Source organism: Ailuropoda melanoleuca, chromosome 7 (assembly GCF_002007445.2).
Source record: "Ailuropoda melanoleuca isolate Jingjing chromosome 7, ASM200744v2, whole genome shotgun sequence".
NCBI classification, from domain to species: Eukaryota; Metazoa; Chordata; class Mammalia; order Carnivora; family Ursidae; genus Ailuropoda; species Ailuropoda melanoleuca.
This window is the reverse complement of record NC_048224.1, coordinates 24,618,228-24,637,734: the sequence shown is the minus strand read 5'-3', so window position 1 is coordinate 24,637,734 and position 19,507 is coordinate 24,618,228. Positions and strand designations below refer to the sequence as shown.

The 19,507-nt window shown below is 43.8% G+C and overlaps 1 protein-coding gene across 1 annotated transcript in view; it reads left to right on the top strand.

The window, feature by feature from the left end:
* FAM205C (family with sequence similarity 205 member C) overlaps positions 1-8,778 on the top strand; it is a gene marked incomplete at its 3' end in the record, with an annotated part of 53,684 nt that extends 44,906 nt beyond the window's left edge. The window contains exons 2-4 of the mRNA XM_019793295.2: positions 5,033-5,094; positions 5,178-5,662; positions 8,585-8,778. Of these exons, the coding sequence (XP_019648854.2) occupies positions 5,087-5,094; positions 5,178-5,662; positions 8,585-8,778 (687 nt within the window). The remainder of the gene's footprint in view (positions 1-5,032; positions 5,095-5,177; positions 5,663-8,584) is intronic.
* Positions 8,779-19,507: the final 10,729 nt, after the last annotated feature.

Below are 19,507 nucleotides of genomic sequence, written 5' to 3'. Positions count from 1 at the left end.
CCTTTGCAAATATATTCTCCCATTCCGTGGGCTGTCTCTTAGTTTTTTTGACTGTTTCCTTGGCTGTGATACTTAATATATAGATTGCTGGACCCTGCCCCTCGGTATTCTGACTCATTAAGTCTGGGATGAGGCCAGGAAATCTATATTTTTACAGGCTTCCCAGTGATTCTGATGTAAGGTTAGGATTGAGAGCCACTGGAACAGATGACCTTTTAAAGTTAGTCATTAAGAGGACACTTGGGTGGCTCAGCTGGTTAAGCGTCTGCTTTCGGCTCAGGTTATGATTCCAGGGTCCTGGGATTGAGTTCTGCATTGTGCTTCTTGCTCAGTGGGGAGCCTGCTCCTTCCTCTGCCTGCCGCTCCCCCTGCTCATGCTCTCTCTCTCTGACAAATAAATAAATAGATCTTTAATAAAAAGGAAATAAAGTTTGTTACTAAGAGGGCGCTGGAGCAGGAGCATTGGGTGGGCAGATGCTGCCCTCTAGTGTCTCTGGCTGCTTGCTACACTTAATGCATACTGTAACCTGCGGCATGAGCCCTGATGGTCTTGCTGCCTGACACTACTATGGGGTTTCCTGTCCAACTCCCTGCAAATTTTAACTCTTGGGCATTAATAAAAATACTCATGTGTAAAAATATTGCTGCTGAATAACACACTGTGCTTCTCTGTCCCCAGCACCTTGGCACATCTTAGATGTTCAGTAATATTTTCTGATACTGAGACACAGCAGAATTCCTTTGTAAGTTTTGTGTGGAGGGACAAACTCACATCAGTGGCATGTCTTTCAGAATTTTTCTTTATGGGGCTCTGATATGACCCGTGGTACATATGAGTCAACAATTGTGAACAGTTTCCTGAAGAAATTCTACTATTACAGTAAGTGTGGCACTGTGGCACAATTGTGGGAGCAGAGCCTGGCGTTGGCAAGTTTTTTAAAAACAAATGAATATGAATTTATAGTTGTGTAGCCCTCCAACATCCGTAGAGACTTTTCAGATACTTCATCTCCCTTGTTTGCTCTTCACTGTAAGCTGTGAGTCAGGAAGGACAGATGTGAAGATCCGTGCCCATATTGTTGATGTGTTCATTACACGAATGTGCCTTTGTTTGGGAAGACACCGATCCCACTGTCCTAACCACTCGAGCACCCTTCATCAATGAGTACCAAATCAGTAAATAAACCTGTACTAAAGGCCTACTCTGCAAAAACACATAAGATTGTCTTTGGCTCTCACTCCTGAGTTTGGAGACAGAGGAACAAGGGCGTGTGAGCTGCTGTAGATGGGTTCACAGCAGGCGGTTTAAATGGCTCAGTGGGATGGCAGTGGCTGTGGGTTATCTGCAAGGTACATAGTGCGCTGGTTGGAGCAGGTGCAAGGTTTGCACAATCTGATGGTTTTGTCATGGGCAGGAGGTTAGGAGGAGACTGAGAACTGTTTCAGCAGTAAAAAGGCAGCAGCAGCTTCAGGAAGCCGAACTGGTTGGGTAGGACATATAGTATTCTGTTCACTTTCTCTTCATCCCATTGGTGAGGGACGGAGTGTCCCAGGGTTCTGGAGGTGGCTGAACTCACAGCACTGGACACTGGACCTCTGAGATTGACAGCAGTTTTTTAATCATATATACTCCCAGCCCAGGGGAGGAGGACACCAAACACCATGCAGGGCCACATTAGGTCAGGTTATGGAAGACAGAACTGCTGAAGTAGCATAGACGGCGGCGGCAGCTGCAGGAAGCAGAGCTGGTTGGGTAGAAATAATAAAAGTTAAAGGTTCAAGCTACATTGTAGGTATCTTGACCTGCTACTAAAAAGGTGATGCAAGCTGTTTGCTAACTTGAGATTCAGTGCTGTTTGGTTGAAAAAGTCCTCATTTTTGTAGTATGGAATTTGTAAGTTCAGGATTTTAAAATGGCTCAAATTCATCCCATCATCAGGGTGAGACTCTTCTTAAATTATCTTAAATGTAAGGATGGGTTTTGTTTGCATTTTGTCCTATATAAAAAGGACACTTAAGAAGAACATTCACTAATCCATTTTTTATGAAATCATTTTCAGAGTATTCTTCCTTATAGCTAATAAAAAAGATCCCTCATACTAATGATTAGTAGGGTTGTTTGTTTGTTTTGCCTTTTGTTTCTTAAATTGTGGTATATATACTTAACATAAAATTTACTCTTTTAACCAATTTAATTGTATAGTTCAGTGTCATTAAATACATTTACAGTGGTTTTTTTGGGGGGGGACAAGCGGGGAGGAGGGTCAGAGAGAGAGGGAGAAGCAGATTCTGTGCTGAGCAGAGAGCCTGATATGTGGGGTCAATTCCAGGACCCTGAGATCATGACCTGAGCTGAAGGCAGACACTTAACCAACTAAGCCACCCAGGCGCCCCAAAATACATTTACAGTGTTGTGCAGTCATCTCCACTATCCATTTTTAGAACTCTTTCTTCATCCCAAATAGAAACTCTGTGCCCATTGAAGAATAAATCCTTAATCTCCTCTTCCCCAAACCCTAATAAGGTTGATTCTTGATTCATGTGAATTAGTTTTATCTTTGTGATAGGTTCTTAAGTGTCTTGAGAGCAGGCAAGTAACACAACTCAAATGTCTTTGTGCCTTTGATACTGGCCAGTTTAGGGATGAGCTCAGATTGAAAGCTCACCACACCTGTCTGGTGGTAGACTGGATGCTGGAGGAAGGACCAAGTAGCACTTTCTGAGATTTTGAGCCTAAGAATTTTGGGGTGTGGGACCACTCTTATCAGGAAAAGAACTTAAGGAAATTCAGAAGTCCTAGGGTATTGGAGGCATCTTGCAATGTCTACAGGGGCCATGAAGTTGACATTAATATGTGAATCAGTGGACATAAGAGTGGTGGGTAACTGAGGTTGAATAGGAAAAAGCTTGCCCTGACTAAAAGTATTCAAATTCAGGCTTCATAAAATATTTAGCCAAACATTCCAACCATGATGGATTCAACCAAAGAACCACAAGTCTGTGGTCCTTAATCAAAAGTGTTGCCAGTGACCCATCTCCAGAAATAGGCAGGATGCTATAAGATCTGTAGAGGCTGTTTTGAAAAATCAAGCTCCAGAAGAAAGCCTCATTTATGTGCCTCATGGAACGCAGTATTTATAGTCTTTTCCCACCCATCCCAAGCTTGACCATAGACTGGGAGGAATCCTTTAACTCTGAGAAAGTTATTTTAAAAGACAGCAGCTATACTTTCTTTGACATATCAGACATGATCCTCTTCTTGAACCTCTTAATACTGACCACCAATTGCCTGCAACATCAAAATCCTCACTTTCTAATAGTTGACAAGATAATGCATATCCTAGCCTCTTGTGAGTTTTTTAGTTATCTTCTCAGTACAGGTGATGTAGTTCATGGAGTTCCTCTGACCTAGCTATTCTCTCTCTTATAAGACCTGCAGTGTATATAAAGACTAACTTATCTAAGGATAGATGCCAGACTGCTGTCTTAGGGAGAGAGCTAAGACATCAGGTTATAGGGAATACAGCATGAAAGAATATATGCCGCCCATGACCTTAGCACCTCTAGGGCCCAAGCTCTGCAACTCATACAGACAACCAGACACCTCCTCTGAACACCGCATCACGTGAGCTTCTCCTAGACAAATAAAGCCCTGTGATGCTCTGCATGCCTTTTGAAATAGGAGAGCTTTGTGATGTAGTCTAGTGATCTGGTTCCATCTTCTGTGAGGCAGAGATGACAAGTCTAGAATTTTTAGGCATTAGGTTCCTAGTCCCTGAAAGCCTAGGAAGAGAGATGGCTAGTGAGGTTTAGATTATGTCGACCCCTACCTTTCTTCTGTGGGATGTTGGATATCCCTTATACACTTATGGCTCCATTATTATTATTGCATTAATTATTTGGCAAGTGAAAAAGAGCCACCAAGAATTAAGGTTGGGACCTAACAGGAGCTGTTGCCGGGTAGGGAAACACAATGACCATGACTGAACTGATTAAGCTTCAAACAAGAAGATTTTATCCCCTTATTTTCTCCTGTTACCCTGACCCCTACTTTTTTATGGGGGTTTCCTCATGGATCCCAGAATAGCTCCAAACTTGGGTTGATTCTTCTGGTTGGGAGACATTCAGAGCCTTGGATAGCTAAGATCCTTTGGCTACTAGACCTCTTATCCTTTAATCTGTTCCTCTTTTCTCCTGTCTCATTCTGATCTTTCCACAGAACTTGTTCAGGGAATGGGGCACAGAGGTATGGAGTACAGAAGAGACTTAAAATGAATTTATAATAAGAGAAGGGAAATGAGGGGTGAAAAAAGAGAAGGGAAAAGAATGGTAGGAGAGTGTATAAAATTGGAATATAGGAAAAGTTTGGGAAATATTTATAGGTTCTGTCTCAGTTAGACACAAAAAGTAAAAGGTGCCTCAGCTTAATACTCTTAATTTTTTTGTTTTCAAGCATCACCAGAGAGTCAAACAAAGGGCTAAAGATAGAACATCAAGAGGTAAAGTCCTAGTTTCTCCTTGGACTCCCCTCACTATGGGCAAGATTCCCCCAACTCCTGTCCCTCTATGACCCCTGGAACCAGTAGCCAGGTGCTCTAACCACTGAAGGCTCCAATTGCCCCAGTTGACAAATTCTCCCAGAAAACTATCTTGGGTGGGAAATCAGAGCCTAGGAATGTTCCAAAATTCTCTACCTTATCCCTGTCCCTGGGAATGAAGAATGGAGAAGTAGGACAGAAGACTTTAGCTGTGTTATTTACTAGTTTTACGACCTTGTGGAAGTCACTTCATCTCTCAGTCTGTGATCCATGAAATGGGCATCTCATGATCCTGCCTCACTCATGGTGTGGTTGTGATGATCAAATGAAATTAGGTCCAGGACAGCACGTTGCAATGGGTTAAGTTGTACATAGACGTACCTTAGTGCATTGACTGTTGGGGTTTTCAGCTTCCTCTTACTCAAAGGCCTTCAGCTTCCTCTAGGATGTCTCTGCATCCTCTCATTCCTTGTAACACTGTCCTGGTTTTTCAGCTAGGAGACATTCCCGGAGAAGAAGCTGAGAAGCCGTGGGAGCTGCTCTCTATCATGAAAAGNGTCACTTCATCTCTCAGTCTGTGATCCAAACAAAGAGACAGGTGTCACTCCATCAGTAACTGTTGCCATCCTCCCTTCCCAGCCAGGACTGGCTTCCTAAGGAGGGAAGTGTGAGGCGCCTCCTGTGTGCAGATCCTTCCTGCCCCATCTGCAATGCCGTGGCTCTGGAGATTCAGCAGTTGCTGGCGGGGGAGAACACCCTGATCTCTCCCCCTTCATCGGGGCCATCGCAGGGCTCCTCTTGCCTAGAGATTTTGTCTATGTCTAGTCTCTCTTTGGAGCAGAGTCAGGGTTCCCTGCACTCCAAAGATCTTTCACTTCCATCTGTAACCCCCACAAAGTTACAATTAACGGATCAGAAATCCTTAACACAGTCAGCTGCCCAGTCAACCAGTGTCAGCATCCAAGATCACCAGGCTGAACGCCTCCAGCGAAGGAAAGGATTTCAGGTGCCGGATGTGTCCAGGGATGCAGGAGCTCTGTCTTCTTCAAGTGAGGAGCCTAGGATTCCTGTGAATCAGCAGGACAAGAGGAAGAGCCACTCTGAATGTGTGCTGGAAAAACAAGGTCAGTTGCCCTTGAATATCTGATTTTCTTTCCCTGAATTCAGAACTTATGAACCTAAAACACCCCATTGCCTTGCATATTCCTATTTCCCCAAAGCCCTGAGGTATCCTTAAGTACATGTATATAAATGCATGCATTTCTATACCTGAGGGCTCCCAAGATCTTTAGAAGAGTTCCTTTGACAGCTTATAACACATAGCCCCCAAATATTTTCCAAGCCTGGGAGGAAAAAAAACAACCATTTCTTTCATCATACTGCTACCTCTAAGGCCTCTATTGAAAATATGGGCTATCTTCCTGACCTGGGTTCATGAGAGTTGAGCCAGTCTGCCCAAACTTTCTGGGTTATAGAAGGATCCACCATGAACACAGAGCAGATACCACTGCAAGCAAATCCCAACTCCGTGGCTCTGACTATATCTTCTACCACATTTCAGTTTCTAAGCGGTCTCTATCCATTGCCTGGAGGACCCACTGAGGCCTCAGTGTGCTATCTGCAACAGAAACATAGCTACCTTTGTATGGTTCCTCTTTTCTGTACAGTGAGTCCTCGATCTTCCCATAAAGATCTCTCCACAAAAGGGGAGCCCCAGTCCCTTTTTCTTCAATAATTTCTTCATAATCTCTGTGCCGTCTAAAATTTCCTCCACCTAAGTTAGCCCCACCTTCTTTCCACATTCTCAAATTTGGGCTTCTCCATCTGACTAACAATGAACCCATAACAGTATCCCATTTCCCCCCCTGGCCAAGTATGAAGTCTTAGAGTGGCACCAGCTGCAAAGGCAGCCACATCTTCAGTGGGGCTTGCCAGCTGTTGCCCGGAAATCTCTGTAGATGCAGAGAACCATCCAAAATAAGCCCTGGGACATGTTTCTGCCTGTCCCCAGGGGCCTACCTTTAGGAGAAGCCCATTTCAGTCTATAAGAGGGAGGTGGTATTTCCCTGGAACATGCCCAGAGCTGCTTGAGTTCTACTTTCAGAAGTGGTTGATTTAGCAAGTTGATTCACTATTGCAAGGGCCTGCCCCAGAAGATCCATCAGTCCAAATAGTTGCTCCTGTCTTCTCCTGACCAGCAGCCCCTGCCCCAGAACAGCACACTGACAAGTGTGTCTCTTAGCTTGCAGACCTAAAGGCCGGTGGGGGTAGTGACCTGTTCTGATCCACTGTGGCAGCAGGGTCAGTCCACCATTGCTTGCCCAGGCTAAGGCAATGTTGCAGAGCTACAGTGACTACAGGTGTGGGAAGAACTGCTAGGGCATTGTTCCTGTTCACATTTGCAGCTGTTGGGACTAGAAATCATTGGGTCTGCAGCATTCCAAGGGCCCTGACAGCAGTTTGGTTCCCTAGTGCCCAGAAAGTAAGTCCCTAGACGTGGAGGTAGCTGTCAGCCCCTACATGGATCAGGAAGCTACATCCCAATACTGATAAACCCTGACTGGCAGCAGCAAGCCCCACCTGATCCTATCACTGACCATCCTGATTAGCACCTGCCTGGGTATCTTCCCAAGGAGCCATTGAGAAACTGGAGACAAGTTCTGGCCTTCCTGTCAGGGCTGCCAGCTTTTTATTATGTGGCTTTCTCCAAGGCCATGGCCCTGGCAATCACTAGCCAATCTGCAATCACAGAGATGTGCCTGGGCCTGTTGGGGTCCCAGTAGAACCTATGGCTCAATATCATCTAAACACCAATGTGTAAGTCCTGGGCCAGGCTTTCAAGATGCCAATGATACTTGTGCAGACAGTGCATAAGCATTCCAGGTTGAAGTATAGGTGAATGGAGATGGTGCCTCTAGAGAGCCAGACATCCTCCTGGCCCCTGTTCACTCAAGATACCCATCTTGGCCAAACCAAATTTTTACTGAAAAAGAAATTCCTAGAGATACATTTGCGAAGTCTTATAAAGATAAAGGATTCCAGGGACAAATTGTGGCTGTCCCAAGGAATACCTGTGCCTAGAACTCCTTTCGGAGTCTAAACAACCAAGGAAAAACATTGTTCCAGGATCTCCCCCATCCCACCAGGTATCATCCCATGTGCTCTAGAATGCTCCACTGTAAAGAATAGCTTGCAGTTAAACTAAGGCAATTCAGGAGAACCAAAAGCAAGCTAGTCCCACTGGGTCTCCAAGATCTCACAACCCAGTGGTGACACAACAGGGACCCAGGTGCTTTGTATTCAACTGGAGGCCAGTGTGAACAAGCTCAGCCTGGAGGAGCCCTTATCCCCTGCAAAGGTGAGGACAACTCCCTACCCCAGCAGAGAAAACAGAGGACACAAGAAGACTTAAAGCAACAGAGAATCATAGACAAGGGGGTGCAGCTTTGAAGCTCTCCCTAGCCGGAGAGAATATCTTCTCTGCTGAGGTTCAGAGGCCAGGAGGGACTCTTATAAATAGAACCCTTAGCACCCCTGACTTCCCAATGTATCTCCAGGGTCTTTCTCAAGTAGAATTTTAGTTAGGCTAAGATGATTGCCTTGAGTGAGTTGGAACTAGCAAGGATCTGTCTGGATCTACAGAGCCACCATTTCCATCCTCTCAGCTGACTGATCCCTGTCAGCACCTTCACCAGCTTCTCCTTTACTTTGAGTTCCTAGAGTATCCCCTAGGATTCCTTGGATCAAAAAAGGCCAGATGAGAATGGTCTGTAAGGCTGTTAAAGCAAGCTGAATGACCTCGCCAAAACAAGAATTCCTCAGAATGCCAAAACTGGGGTCGCCAGATCTTAATGGACCAGACCTTACATGACCAACTTACTGGGCCATTATTTGCTGGGCCAACTTGTAATTCCAGCATTTAAAGTGGCCACATTTTTGAGATCCAAACTTTGCAGTGCCAAAAATTATAGGGCCACACTTTCTAGAGTCAAGCGCTGCAGGGTCTAATAAAAGCAGCCCATATTCACAAGATCCCATTCTTCCAGAAGCTGCAGAAGCTGGCTTGGGAAATAAGCTGAAGCACTTTTCACACTGGATTAACCCCGAGATGAAAGGTCAAGGGCATAAAGAATCCATTCTTCTCTCTAAGGATGAGACAGTGCCCAAAACCATAACAAAAAAGGTTGAGAAGACTCCACCCCCCACCAAACACCCTCTGAGAGGAGCCAAGTTAGAGAAGAAAACAGAGGAGGAGGGCATGACCTTCTTTGATGCCCCTCAGTCTCTGGACAATGAACTCAAGCAACAATCCCTTCAGCCCAGACGCTCCCGGTTCGTGTGCCTTTCCCACGACAGCTCTAAGCACTGTCCTCAGCCGACTTGTGCCACTCAACCAGAAAATCCATCCCACATCTCAATTCTCACCTCAGCAGAAGGCCCTGGTCTACACAAAGAGAATACCCAGTCCAGGAAAAAGGAGTTCATAGGTTCCCAGTCCTCTGCATGCCCATGAAAAAGGCTGTCATCATTTCCGTTTATGTGCAGGTGAGGCAGGACCCTCTCCAAATATACTCTATACCTCTAAGCAAAGAACCACCTGTTTGTGCCTCCTTATTTTCAAGGTTGTATGTGATGGAGAGAAGGTAGATAATACTTCCCATATAGTGTAGGAACTTAAACTCGTATTTCAAATAGATCAGCATTTTCCACACAACTCTTTTAGACCCACCCTGAATTGTGGATAGGGGGACTTAAGCAAAGAAGGAAGACCATTGTCCAAAGTGCACTGAAGGTGCACCAGGCTTGAATTCTATCATGTCTTCCTGTGGCATCTATGGGCCCTAGAGGAACAATGTGAGCATGACGATAGTATAAGAAGTAGCAGCCAGGAATCCAGTGCTTTTTTGGCCCATAGGCACAATTCACCAATAACTTCTATATATGCCCACAGTCTGAAGGGAGGTTTTTTTTATGGGAGTGTCACAATGCTCATCCTTGATAAACACAGAAGCACACAGATAATGTGACATGTGTCAGAAGCAAATGATAGAATCTCCCCTTTCTGCACCCTGTTATTATTGATTAGATCTTTAAAATGGCTAACTCATCTGGGAGCCTGCTGTAGCCTGTTGCCAATTTGACCCCCATTGCCTTTCAGTTGCATGGGATAAATGCCTCCTAGAATGAAGATCAGTTGAAGAGAATGTTCCCCAAAAGATCACAATAAAAATGACTTTGACCATTCAACAGGTCAAATATTCAGCTACTAGTGCCAGCTACTATGTCAGACACTAGGAACACAGCAGTGAACAACACGCAGGCCTTCCTCTGTTGAGCTTGTGGAATCATGGAGCAGACAGTCAAATAAAAAGTTACTAAAAGCACTGATAAGGACTGGTTAGAGGAAGTAGGTGAAAATACACAGGAGGGCACTTAACCTAATTTGGCAGAGGGACGGGGTTCATGGAAATTTTCCTAGAAGAGGTGATATGTAGACTGAGTTTCAAAGGATAAGAAGTTAGCCAGGAAGGAAGTGGGGAGTCTCTGGGTTTCTCCAGGCTGAAAGTACAAAATATGCAAATGTATGGTGTTAAACAAATAGGCATGCCATGTAAGAGAACAGTAACTTGCTGGAGAAGTACCTATAATAATCAAATGCATATTAAAATGTTTGAGGGATCAGAATGAGATTGTCAAACTAGAGAATAGTTGGCATTTACTCATCCATTTTTTTCCTTCCTTCAACTAATACTTAGCATCTACTATATGCCACACACTTGTATAAGCACTGAGGATACAGCAATGAACAAAAGAGGAAAAAACAACCTGTCTTTAATGGGCTTATGTTGATAGAACACTAGGGAGGGAGATAAAAGAATCATTAAGTAGGGGTGCCTGGGTGGTTCAGTCATTAAGCATCTGCCTTCAGCTCAGGTCATGGTCCCAGAGTCCTGGGATTGAGCCCAGCATCGGGCTCCATGCTTGGCAGGAGGCTTGCTTCTCCCTCTCCCACTCCCCCTGCTTGTGTTCCCTCTCTCACTGTGTCTCTCTCTGTCAAATAAATAAAATCTTTTTTTATAAAAGAATCGTAAGTAAAAAATACAGTATGTAGAAGATGACCAGATATATAAGAGGTAAGAAGCTTGGAGAAGACTTAGGTATGGTGCAGTTTGAAATAGGGAGTTCAAAAAAAATAAATAAAAATAAATAGGGAGTTCAGGGCAAGTCTCACCAAAAAATGTGGGCATGGGGGTGCCTGGATGGCTCAGCCGTTTAGGTGTCTGCCTTTGGCTTAGGTCATGATCCCAGGGTCCTGGGATTGAGCCCTTAATCACATTAGGATCCCTGTTCAGTGGGGAGCCTGCTTCTCCTTCTCTTCCCCACTCATGCTCTCTGTCCCTATCTCTGTCCCTCTCTCAAGTAAATAAATAAAATCTTTTTTTTCCCCCAAAATGTGAGCACGTGGGACACCTCGGTGGCTCAGTCAGTTAACCGTCTGCCTTCGGCTTAGGTCATGATCCCAGGGTCCTGGGATTGATCCCTCATCAGACTCCTTGCTCAGCAGGGAGCAGCCTGCTTCTCCCTCTGCCTGCTGCTCCCCCTGCTTGTGCTCTCTCTCTCTCTCTCTCTCTCACAAATAAATAAAATTTTTTAAAATGTGGGCATGGACTAGAGAGAGATGAGAGAGTAAATCACGTAGGTAACTGAGGAAATTTCATGTCAGACATGGATAACTGAGGAACTTTGATGTCAGAAACATGAACGGTCTGGAGGCTAGAGCATGCCTGAGCTATTCCAAGGAAGGACAGTGACAGAAGCAGAGTAATCATTAAGGGGGAAAGTCATGGAGGACAAAGTCAGAACAGTAAAGGGGCTAAATGAGGCAAGGCCTAGAAGGTCATTCCAAAGACTTTGACTTTTTGAATAAATGGAAGTTGCTGTTAAAGGATCTGCTTAGATCTGCCTTATGTTTTAAAAGGATCACTTAGGCTGAGTTGCTAACAACAGTGTTGGGGGTATAGATGTGGATAGAAGCAAGGAGATTAGTTATGAGATTATTCCCGTAATTTTAGCAGCAGAGGAGCCTAGAAGTGTTTAGATGCTGGATTCATTTTGAAGTAGAGACAACAGGATACTGATATCCATCTATTGATACATTGGATATGAACAGAAAAAATAAAAAATCAAGGATAACACCAATGTTTTTGGCCCAAACTTCTGGCAATATGGAGTTACCATTAACTGATGTGAGAAATGTTAGGACTGGAATAGAGTGATATGTGTGATTGGATAGGGAGAGTGGTAATCAGGAGTTCACTTTTTAAATTTTTTTTTAAATTATGTTCAGTTAGTAGTTCACTTTTACACAGAGGTAGATACTGGACATTCAAGTGTATATATTGATTAGACAATTTGAGCATATGACCCTGGAGTTCATGGAAGGGCCCAGGCTTTGGACAGACAGACAACTAGATAAATAGATATACATAGATGATGATGATGATGATGATGATAAAGATAGATAGATCGATAGACAGATGTATTTAAAACCATGAACCATGAGAGTAGGCTAGGGAGACAGAAAAGTTATTACATCGGTGTGATGAGAGCTATGGTATATGGGGTCCTGCCCCAGGAGAAGGTACTCAGCTGATAAGGAGAACCCTGGGGTCACATAAAGGTGTGAAAATGAAAATGACCTTGAAAGGCATCTTACATTCAACAATTAAAATATTTGAGTACTTACTGTCTTCCAAGAACTATGGCAGACATAACAGTCACCAAGACACAGGCCTTGTCTCTATGCAGATCGTGATCTCCTGGGTAGACGGTCTCACTTGCCCAAATTGCCTAATCAAAATAAACACATAGATGTCCAATATTCATCTCAAAAGTGAACTCCTGGGGCGCCTGGGTGGCTCAGTCGTTAAGCATCTGCCTTCGGCCCAGGGCATGATCCCAGAGTCCTGCGATCGAGCCCCACATCAGGCTCCTCCACTGGGAGCCTGCTTCTTCCTATCCCACTCCCCCTGCTTGTGTTCCTTCTCTCGCTGGCTGCCTATCTCTCTGTCAAATAAATAAATAAAATCTTTAAAAAAAAAAGTGAACTCCTGATTCCCTGTCCCCCTCTACCACAGAATCACACATACCAGACCCAGCAGAAAGATAGAGGCCGCCCTGAGAGGAAGATATGGATCTCTGTTTTGGACACCTGTATCTCTCAGAAGGTGGCACCTCTGCATTCCCACCTCCTGACCTACCACACAGGACCCAAGAGCCAAAGGAAGTGCAGGAAGTGCTGTAATCTCCCTATAAGGTGGTATGGGGGACTATGGGATGCTCCCGCTCCACTGATGGGTAAGGAAATCCAGTATCCCATCAAACCAAGAAGAGGTGGTGGCAGGACTCCCTTCCACTGATAGGACCCAATGTGTCCACTGTTAGCAAGATACAGAAAAGCCAGGATGGGAAGAAGCATGATGATTCTGTGCCTAATGGATGGGGGCCCAGCCCCTGTTGTGGCCCTCAGGGTGGGTAGCCACAAGGCCCAAGCCTGCTGAGCCAACACTCTCCAGTTGTTTTCCTAAAACATCCCCGGAGATCATAGGAGGTCTTGTGACAGGCACATCCTCCCTGCCTGGTGGGAGATGGGCAGAGAGCCATGTAGGAGGATGCCCAGGAGAAGGAATGTGACTCAGAAGGGTCACAGCAGCATCAGGTGAAAAGCCAAGGTTAATGTGCACACATCCTGGCTTAGGTGGAGCAGGTCCTTCCCATGGTCCCCCACAGGCTCCTACCTGCCCCCAGTGGATTTCTATCACGGAAATTTCAAACAGCTGACCACAACTGCTAGACTTGTTCCTGCTCATTCCGCTGTGGCAGGGAGGTGATAGAATATTCTGAACACAGAAGTAATTGTGTGAGACTTCATTTCCCTGCTCTTGCTCAGTTCTGTCATGCCAGCCTCTTGCCAGCAGGGGACCAGGATTCCCTGAACATGAGTTGAAACTCACTGCCCTACTCAAATTCCTAATCTGTTGGAGATTCTTAGATTCAAGGGCTCATTTATCTTTGCTCATCCGCTCAAAATTCTAGTCACTCTACTCTGTAGATCTTTGGGTAAAATATCCTCTGCTCCTAAGCCTCATCTCTATTTTGGCCTAACTTCCCATCACCACCCTATACTTGCCCTTCACTATCCAGGCTGACTCCCTGGAAGAATGATAGTAATTTTGAACATAGTAGTGAAAAAAGCAAGTTACAAAAATAATCACATTATAGTCTCATTTTTAAAATATTAATAGATTTTATTTTTAGAGCAGTTTTAGGTTTGCAGAAATATTGAGCAGCAAGTACAGGGAATTCCCATATACCTCTTCCCAGCCTTGGCCACATACAGTTACCCATCTTTTAACATCTTCCATTCAGTGTGGCGTATTATTAAAATTGATGAGCCAATATTGATATATTATTATTAACCAAGGTTCATAGTTTACATTAGGATTCATTCTTTGTGTTATACATACTGTGGGTTTTGACCAATGTATAATGATGTGTATCCACCATTAAGGTATCCTACAGAATAGTTTCTGTACCCTAAGAATTCCGTGTGTTCCACCTATTCATTCCTTTTTCCTTCCCCCAAACCCTTGGCAACCATTGATCTTTTTATAAAATTGTGGTAAAATAGGGGCGCCTGGGTGGCTCAGTCATTAAGCGTCTGCCTCTGGCTCAGGGCATGATCCCGGCGTTCTGGAATCGAGCCCCACTTCAGGCTCCTCTGCTAGGAGCCTGCTTCTTCCTCTCCCACTCCCCCTGCTTGTGTTCCCTCTCTCACTGGCTGTCTCTATCTCTGTCAAATAAATAAATAAAATCTTGGGAAAAAATTGTGGTAAAATATACATAACACGAAATTTACTATTTTAACCATTTTTAAGTGTATAATTCAGTAGCATCAAGTACATTCACAGTGTTATATAACCAACATCACTATTTCTAAAACTTTTTCATCAACCCAAACAGAAACTCTGTAACTTATTAAACAATAACCCCCAACTTCCCCCCACCCTACCCCAGCACCTGGTAACTTCTATTTTCTGTCTCTATCAATTTCCTTATTTTAGGTACTTCATATAAGAGGAATCATGCAATATCTGTCCTTTTGTGTCTGTCTTATTTGTGTATGGCGTAACAATGTGTTCAAGATTCATCTATATTGTAGATGTATCAGAATTTAATTTCTTTTTATTGCTAAATATTCCACTTTGTGTATATATTACATTTTGCTTATCCATTTATCCATTGATGGACACTTGGATTGTTTCCATTTTTAGCTACTGTGAGAAATGCTACTAGGAGCATTGGCGTGCAAGTATCTGCTTGAGTCCCTGCTTTCTAATCCTTTGGATATGTACCTAGAAGTGGAATTGTTGAATCATATGGTAATTCTGTGTTTAACTTTTAGAGAAACCGCCACCAAATTGTTTTCCACAGCAGCATTTTGCTTTCCCACCAGCAATGAGTGAGAGTTCCTATTGCTCCACCTCCTTACCAGCATTCACTGTTGTCAGTGTTCAAAATCTAGAACATTCTAATAGGTGTGTAGTGGTATCTCATAGTGGTTTTAATTTTCAATTCTCTAATGACATATAATGTTGAATATCTTTATCTTTTTTTGGTGAAGGGTTCAGGTCTCTTGTCCATTTTTAAATTGGGTTATTTTCTAATTGTTGAGTTTAAATAATTTTTTGTATATTTTGGATACCAGTCCAATATCTTTTGCACAGATTTTCTTGAAGTGTGGCTTGTTTTTTCATTCTCTTAACAGTGTTTTTTGGAAAGAAATTTTTAGTTTTAATGAAGTCCAACTTAATTTTTTTTCATAGGCTGTGCTTTTGATGATGCATCAAAGAAGTCATCATCAAACCTAAGGTCATATAGATTTTCTCATAATCTCATTCTTGAAAGAAAAAGTATATGTACGTTTCTACTTTCCATCTTTTGTTAATCTGTATTTTCTAAATTTTTTACATTGCAAATTAATTACATAGTTTATTATATAATTTTAAAATCCCAGAGTTCGCAACAAGGTGGCTTCTTTTAGTTTTACATATAGCACTCTGTGACCCAGAAGACAAAGTTTTACCACTTTGGGTTTCAGTTTCCATATCAGTGAGTATTGGAACAGAGAAATCACAGAGTTTCCTTTCTGTCATAACATCTAGCATACTCATACTTTTCTTTCAAGTTCTTTAAAAAGTCCATGGACTTAATTGGAGCATCCAGCCAGGGTATATCCAGCCGTGGGGCAGGGGAGGACTGTGTGTATATGTGTAAACATTTTTAGGCTATTCACCTAGGAGTTTATTGAAGTAAGAAGCTGGGTCTATAGTTTCCAGACACTGTCCTTTCCAGGCACCATCCACATGCCTCATGAGCCCCAGCTGTGGTCTATGGTTAGGTGGGAAAGCAGGTTCCCTGAGGGGAATAGGCACACCACACCAGGGGGGAGAATGTGAAACTGACATACAACCTAGAATTTAAATTGGTATAGCCACTGTGGAAAACAGTATGAAAGTTCCTCAAAAATTAAAAATAGAAAGATCCAATAATTCCACTACTGGGTATTACCCAAAGAAAAATGAAAACGTCAATTCAAAAAGATATATGCACCCCTTTGTTTACTGCAGCATTATTTCCAATAGCCAAGATATGGAAGCAACCTAAATGTCTATCGGTAGATGAATGGATAAGGAAGATGCAGCATACACACACACCCCTTATATTAAAGGAATATTATACAGCCATAAAAAGGATGCGATCATGCCATTTGAGACAATGAATGGACCTAGAAGATATAATGCTAAATGAAATAATGCAGACTAAGACAAATGCCATATGATTTCACTAATACGTGGAATCAAAAAATGAATAAACGAAAAAGCAGAATCAGACCTATAAATACAGAGAACAAACTGATGGTTTCCAAAGGGGAGAAGCTGGGGTTGTTGGGCAAAATGGGTGAAGGGACTAGAAGATACAGCATTAAGAATACAGTCAATGATATCGTCATAGTGATGTATGTGGACAGATGGTAGCTACACTTGTGGTGAACATAGCATAAGCTTGTTGCAGCACTATGTTATACACTGGAAACTAACATAACATCGTGTGTCAACTATACACAAAAAATTTAAAAATCTGCTTTGCTCCCCCTGCACTCACACACACACACACCCTCTCTCTCTCTCTAAAATAAATAAATCTTAAATTTTTTAAAATAAATAAATCTTAAAAAAAGAAAAGCGGGGGTGGGGCACCTGGATAGTGCAGTCTGTTAAGCATCTGACTGGTTTCAGTTCAGGTCATGATCTCAGGGTCATGAGATCGAATTCCCAGTCAGGCTCCCTGCTCAGTGTACTTGAGACTCTCTCCCTCTGCCTCTGCCCCCTGTGCTCTCTTATGTGCGTGCTCTAAAATAAATCTTTAAAAAAAACAACAACTGAGGGGTGCCTGGGTGGCTCAGTCCGTTGAGCCGCTAACTCTTGGTTTTGGCCCAGTTCATGATCTCAGGGTCCTAGAATTGAGCCCCATGATGGGCTCCTCGCTCATCATGGAGTCTTCTTGGGATTTTCTCTCCCTCTCCCCCTCCCCCCACTTGCTCTCTCTCTCTCTCAAATAAATAAAATCTTAAAAAAAAAAACCTGACACACAATCCTTCACTGTAGACCTTCCTCATGATCAATTATTATTTCCAAGGCCACACTTTTTCTCAGAAGCCTTTTGTGGTAAGTCAGATTTTTATCTTACTTCATTTTTTTTTTTTTGAAGAGAAAGTGAGCACAAGTGAGGGAGGGACAGAAGGAGGGGGGAGAGAGAATGTGTTTGGTTTTTTTTGCATAGGCATGTTCATAGAAGCTTTATTTATAGTAGTAAAAAATGAAAACCTAATGTTACATTCACATAATGGATTACTATTCAACAAGGACAAAAAAGAACACACTAGAGAAGGAAAAACTAAGGTGAAAAAAATCAAAACATTTATTATTTCTTATAGGCTAGGCATTGGCTGAAAAAGGATACAAGAGAACTTTCTAGGGTGTTGGAAAAGTTCTGTACTGTAATATCCTTTTGTCAAAAGTATACAGCTAAAAATTGTACACTTCAATGTATGTAAATATTATGAAAAAGAACCATATATTGATGATGATGATGATTATAGAATGAGGTGGTGGGGAACAGGTGAACGTATAAATGGTATAAAAATGGCAGAATATTGGGGTACCTGGATGGTGCAGTCAGTTAAGCATCTGACCCCTGGTTTTGTCTCAGGTCGTGATCTCAGGGTCCTGGGATTGAGACCCCCCCATTGTGTGCTCAGCAGGGGGTCTGCTTGGGATTCTCTCTCCCTCTCCCTCTGTCCCTCCTGCGCTTGCTTTCTCTCTCTCTCAATCTCAAGAGAATCTTAAGCAGGCTCTGCACCCAGCCTAGAGACCGATGCGGGGCTCAATCTCACGACCTTGAGATCATGACCTGAGATGAAATCAAGAGTCAGATGCTTGAGCAGGGGTCCCAGGTTAAGATGGCAAAGGAGTAGGGGACCCCTTTTTCAGCTGGTCCCCTAAGTCAGTTGGATAGGTACCAGACCAGCCTGAACATCCACGGAATCAGCCTGAGACGCAGGAAGATACATCTGGATCTCTACAAATGAACATCTCCAGGGCTGAGTATTGAGGTATGAAGCAGGGAGCCATGAAACCGCGCACAGATATCGGAAGATAAACAGAAGGGGGAGGGAGCCACTGCGTTTGGGCGCCGGGAAGCAATAGCCACCTGCACGGGGGAGCGGGCGGACTCGCGGAGGGCACCCACGAGAAAACAGACTGGGACCGTGAGCGGGGAGCGCGCACCACCAGACTTCTCACGGAACTCCTGTGTGCTCACTGGATCCAGACTGAGACCGGGAGCTCCGGGAGCACGCGGGGGCGGCTGGCGGCTGGCAGCTGGTGGCTGGTGGCTGGCGGTGTTAGAAACACAAAGGACAGGGGCGCCTGGGTGGCACAGCGGTTAAGCGTCTGCCTTCGGCTCAGGGCGTGATCCCGGCGTTACCTTCGGCTCAGGGCGTGATCCCGGCGTTATGGGATCGAGCCCCACATCAGGCTCCTCTGCTATGAGCCTGCTTCTTCCTCTCCCACTCCCCCTGCTTGTGTTCCCTCTCTCTCTGGCTGTCTCTATCTCTGTCAAATAAATAAATAAAATCTTAAAAAAAAAAAAAAGAACTTATTGAGGGAAAGATAATGCCCATATGTTTGGCTTGAGCAACTGGATGGATGATGTGCTATTGAGGCCAGGGTGAGTGTGAAATTTAGTCATTTTAGCCAGGTAGGTAGGCAGTTGTAAGTAATGGTCAAACCTAAGAGTCTGGAGCTCAGGGGAAAAGATGGGACTTGAAGTGTAGATTCTCTATTATATCTACTCTCTGTATCCTNGCACAGCAAACTGCCAGGGAAAGCCGCCAGAGAACAAAAGCCTGGAAACACCAGCTCACAGGGTGCCCATCCCCATCCCCCCTCACAGGAGACAAGGAGATCCTACCCAAACAGGGTTGCCTGAGTATTGGCGCGGCAGGCCCCTCCCCCAGAAGGCAGGCTGAAAAATCAAGAAGCCCACATCCCTAAGATCCCTATAAAACAAGGGTGCACAGCCTGGGTCCTGGTCAATAATTTGGGCTCTGCACAACCCTGCAACCTCTCCTCATCAGAATAACAAGAAGGAGAAGTCCCCCCCCCCAGCAAAGAAAAGACTATGAGTCTGTGGACTCTGCCACAGAACTAATGGATATGGATGTAAACAAATTATCAGAAATGGAATTCAGAGTAACAATGGTCAAGATGATGTGTAGACTTGAAAAAAGTATTAACGAAAATGTTAATGAGAATATAGAATCTCTAAGGGCGGAAATGAGAGTG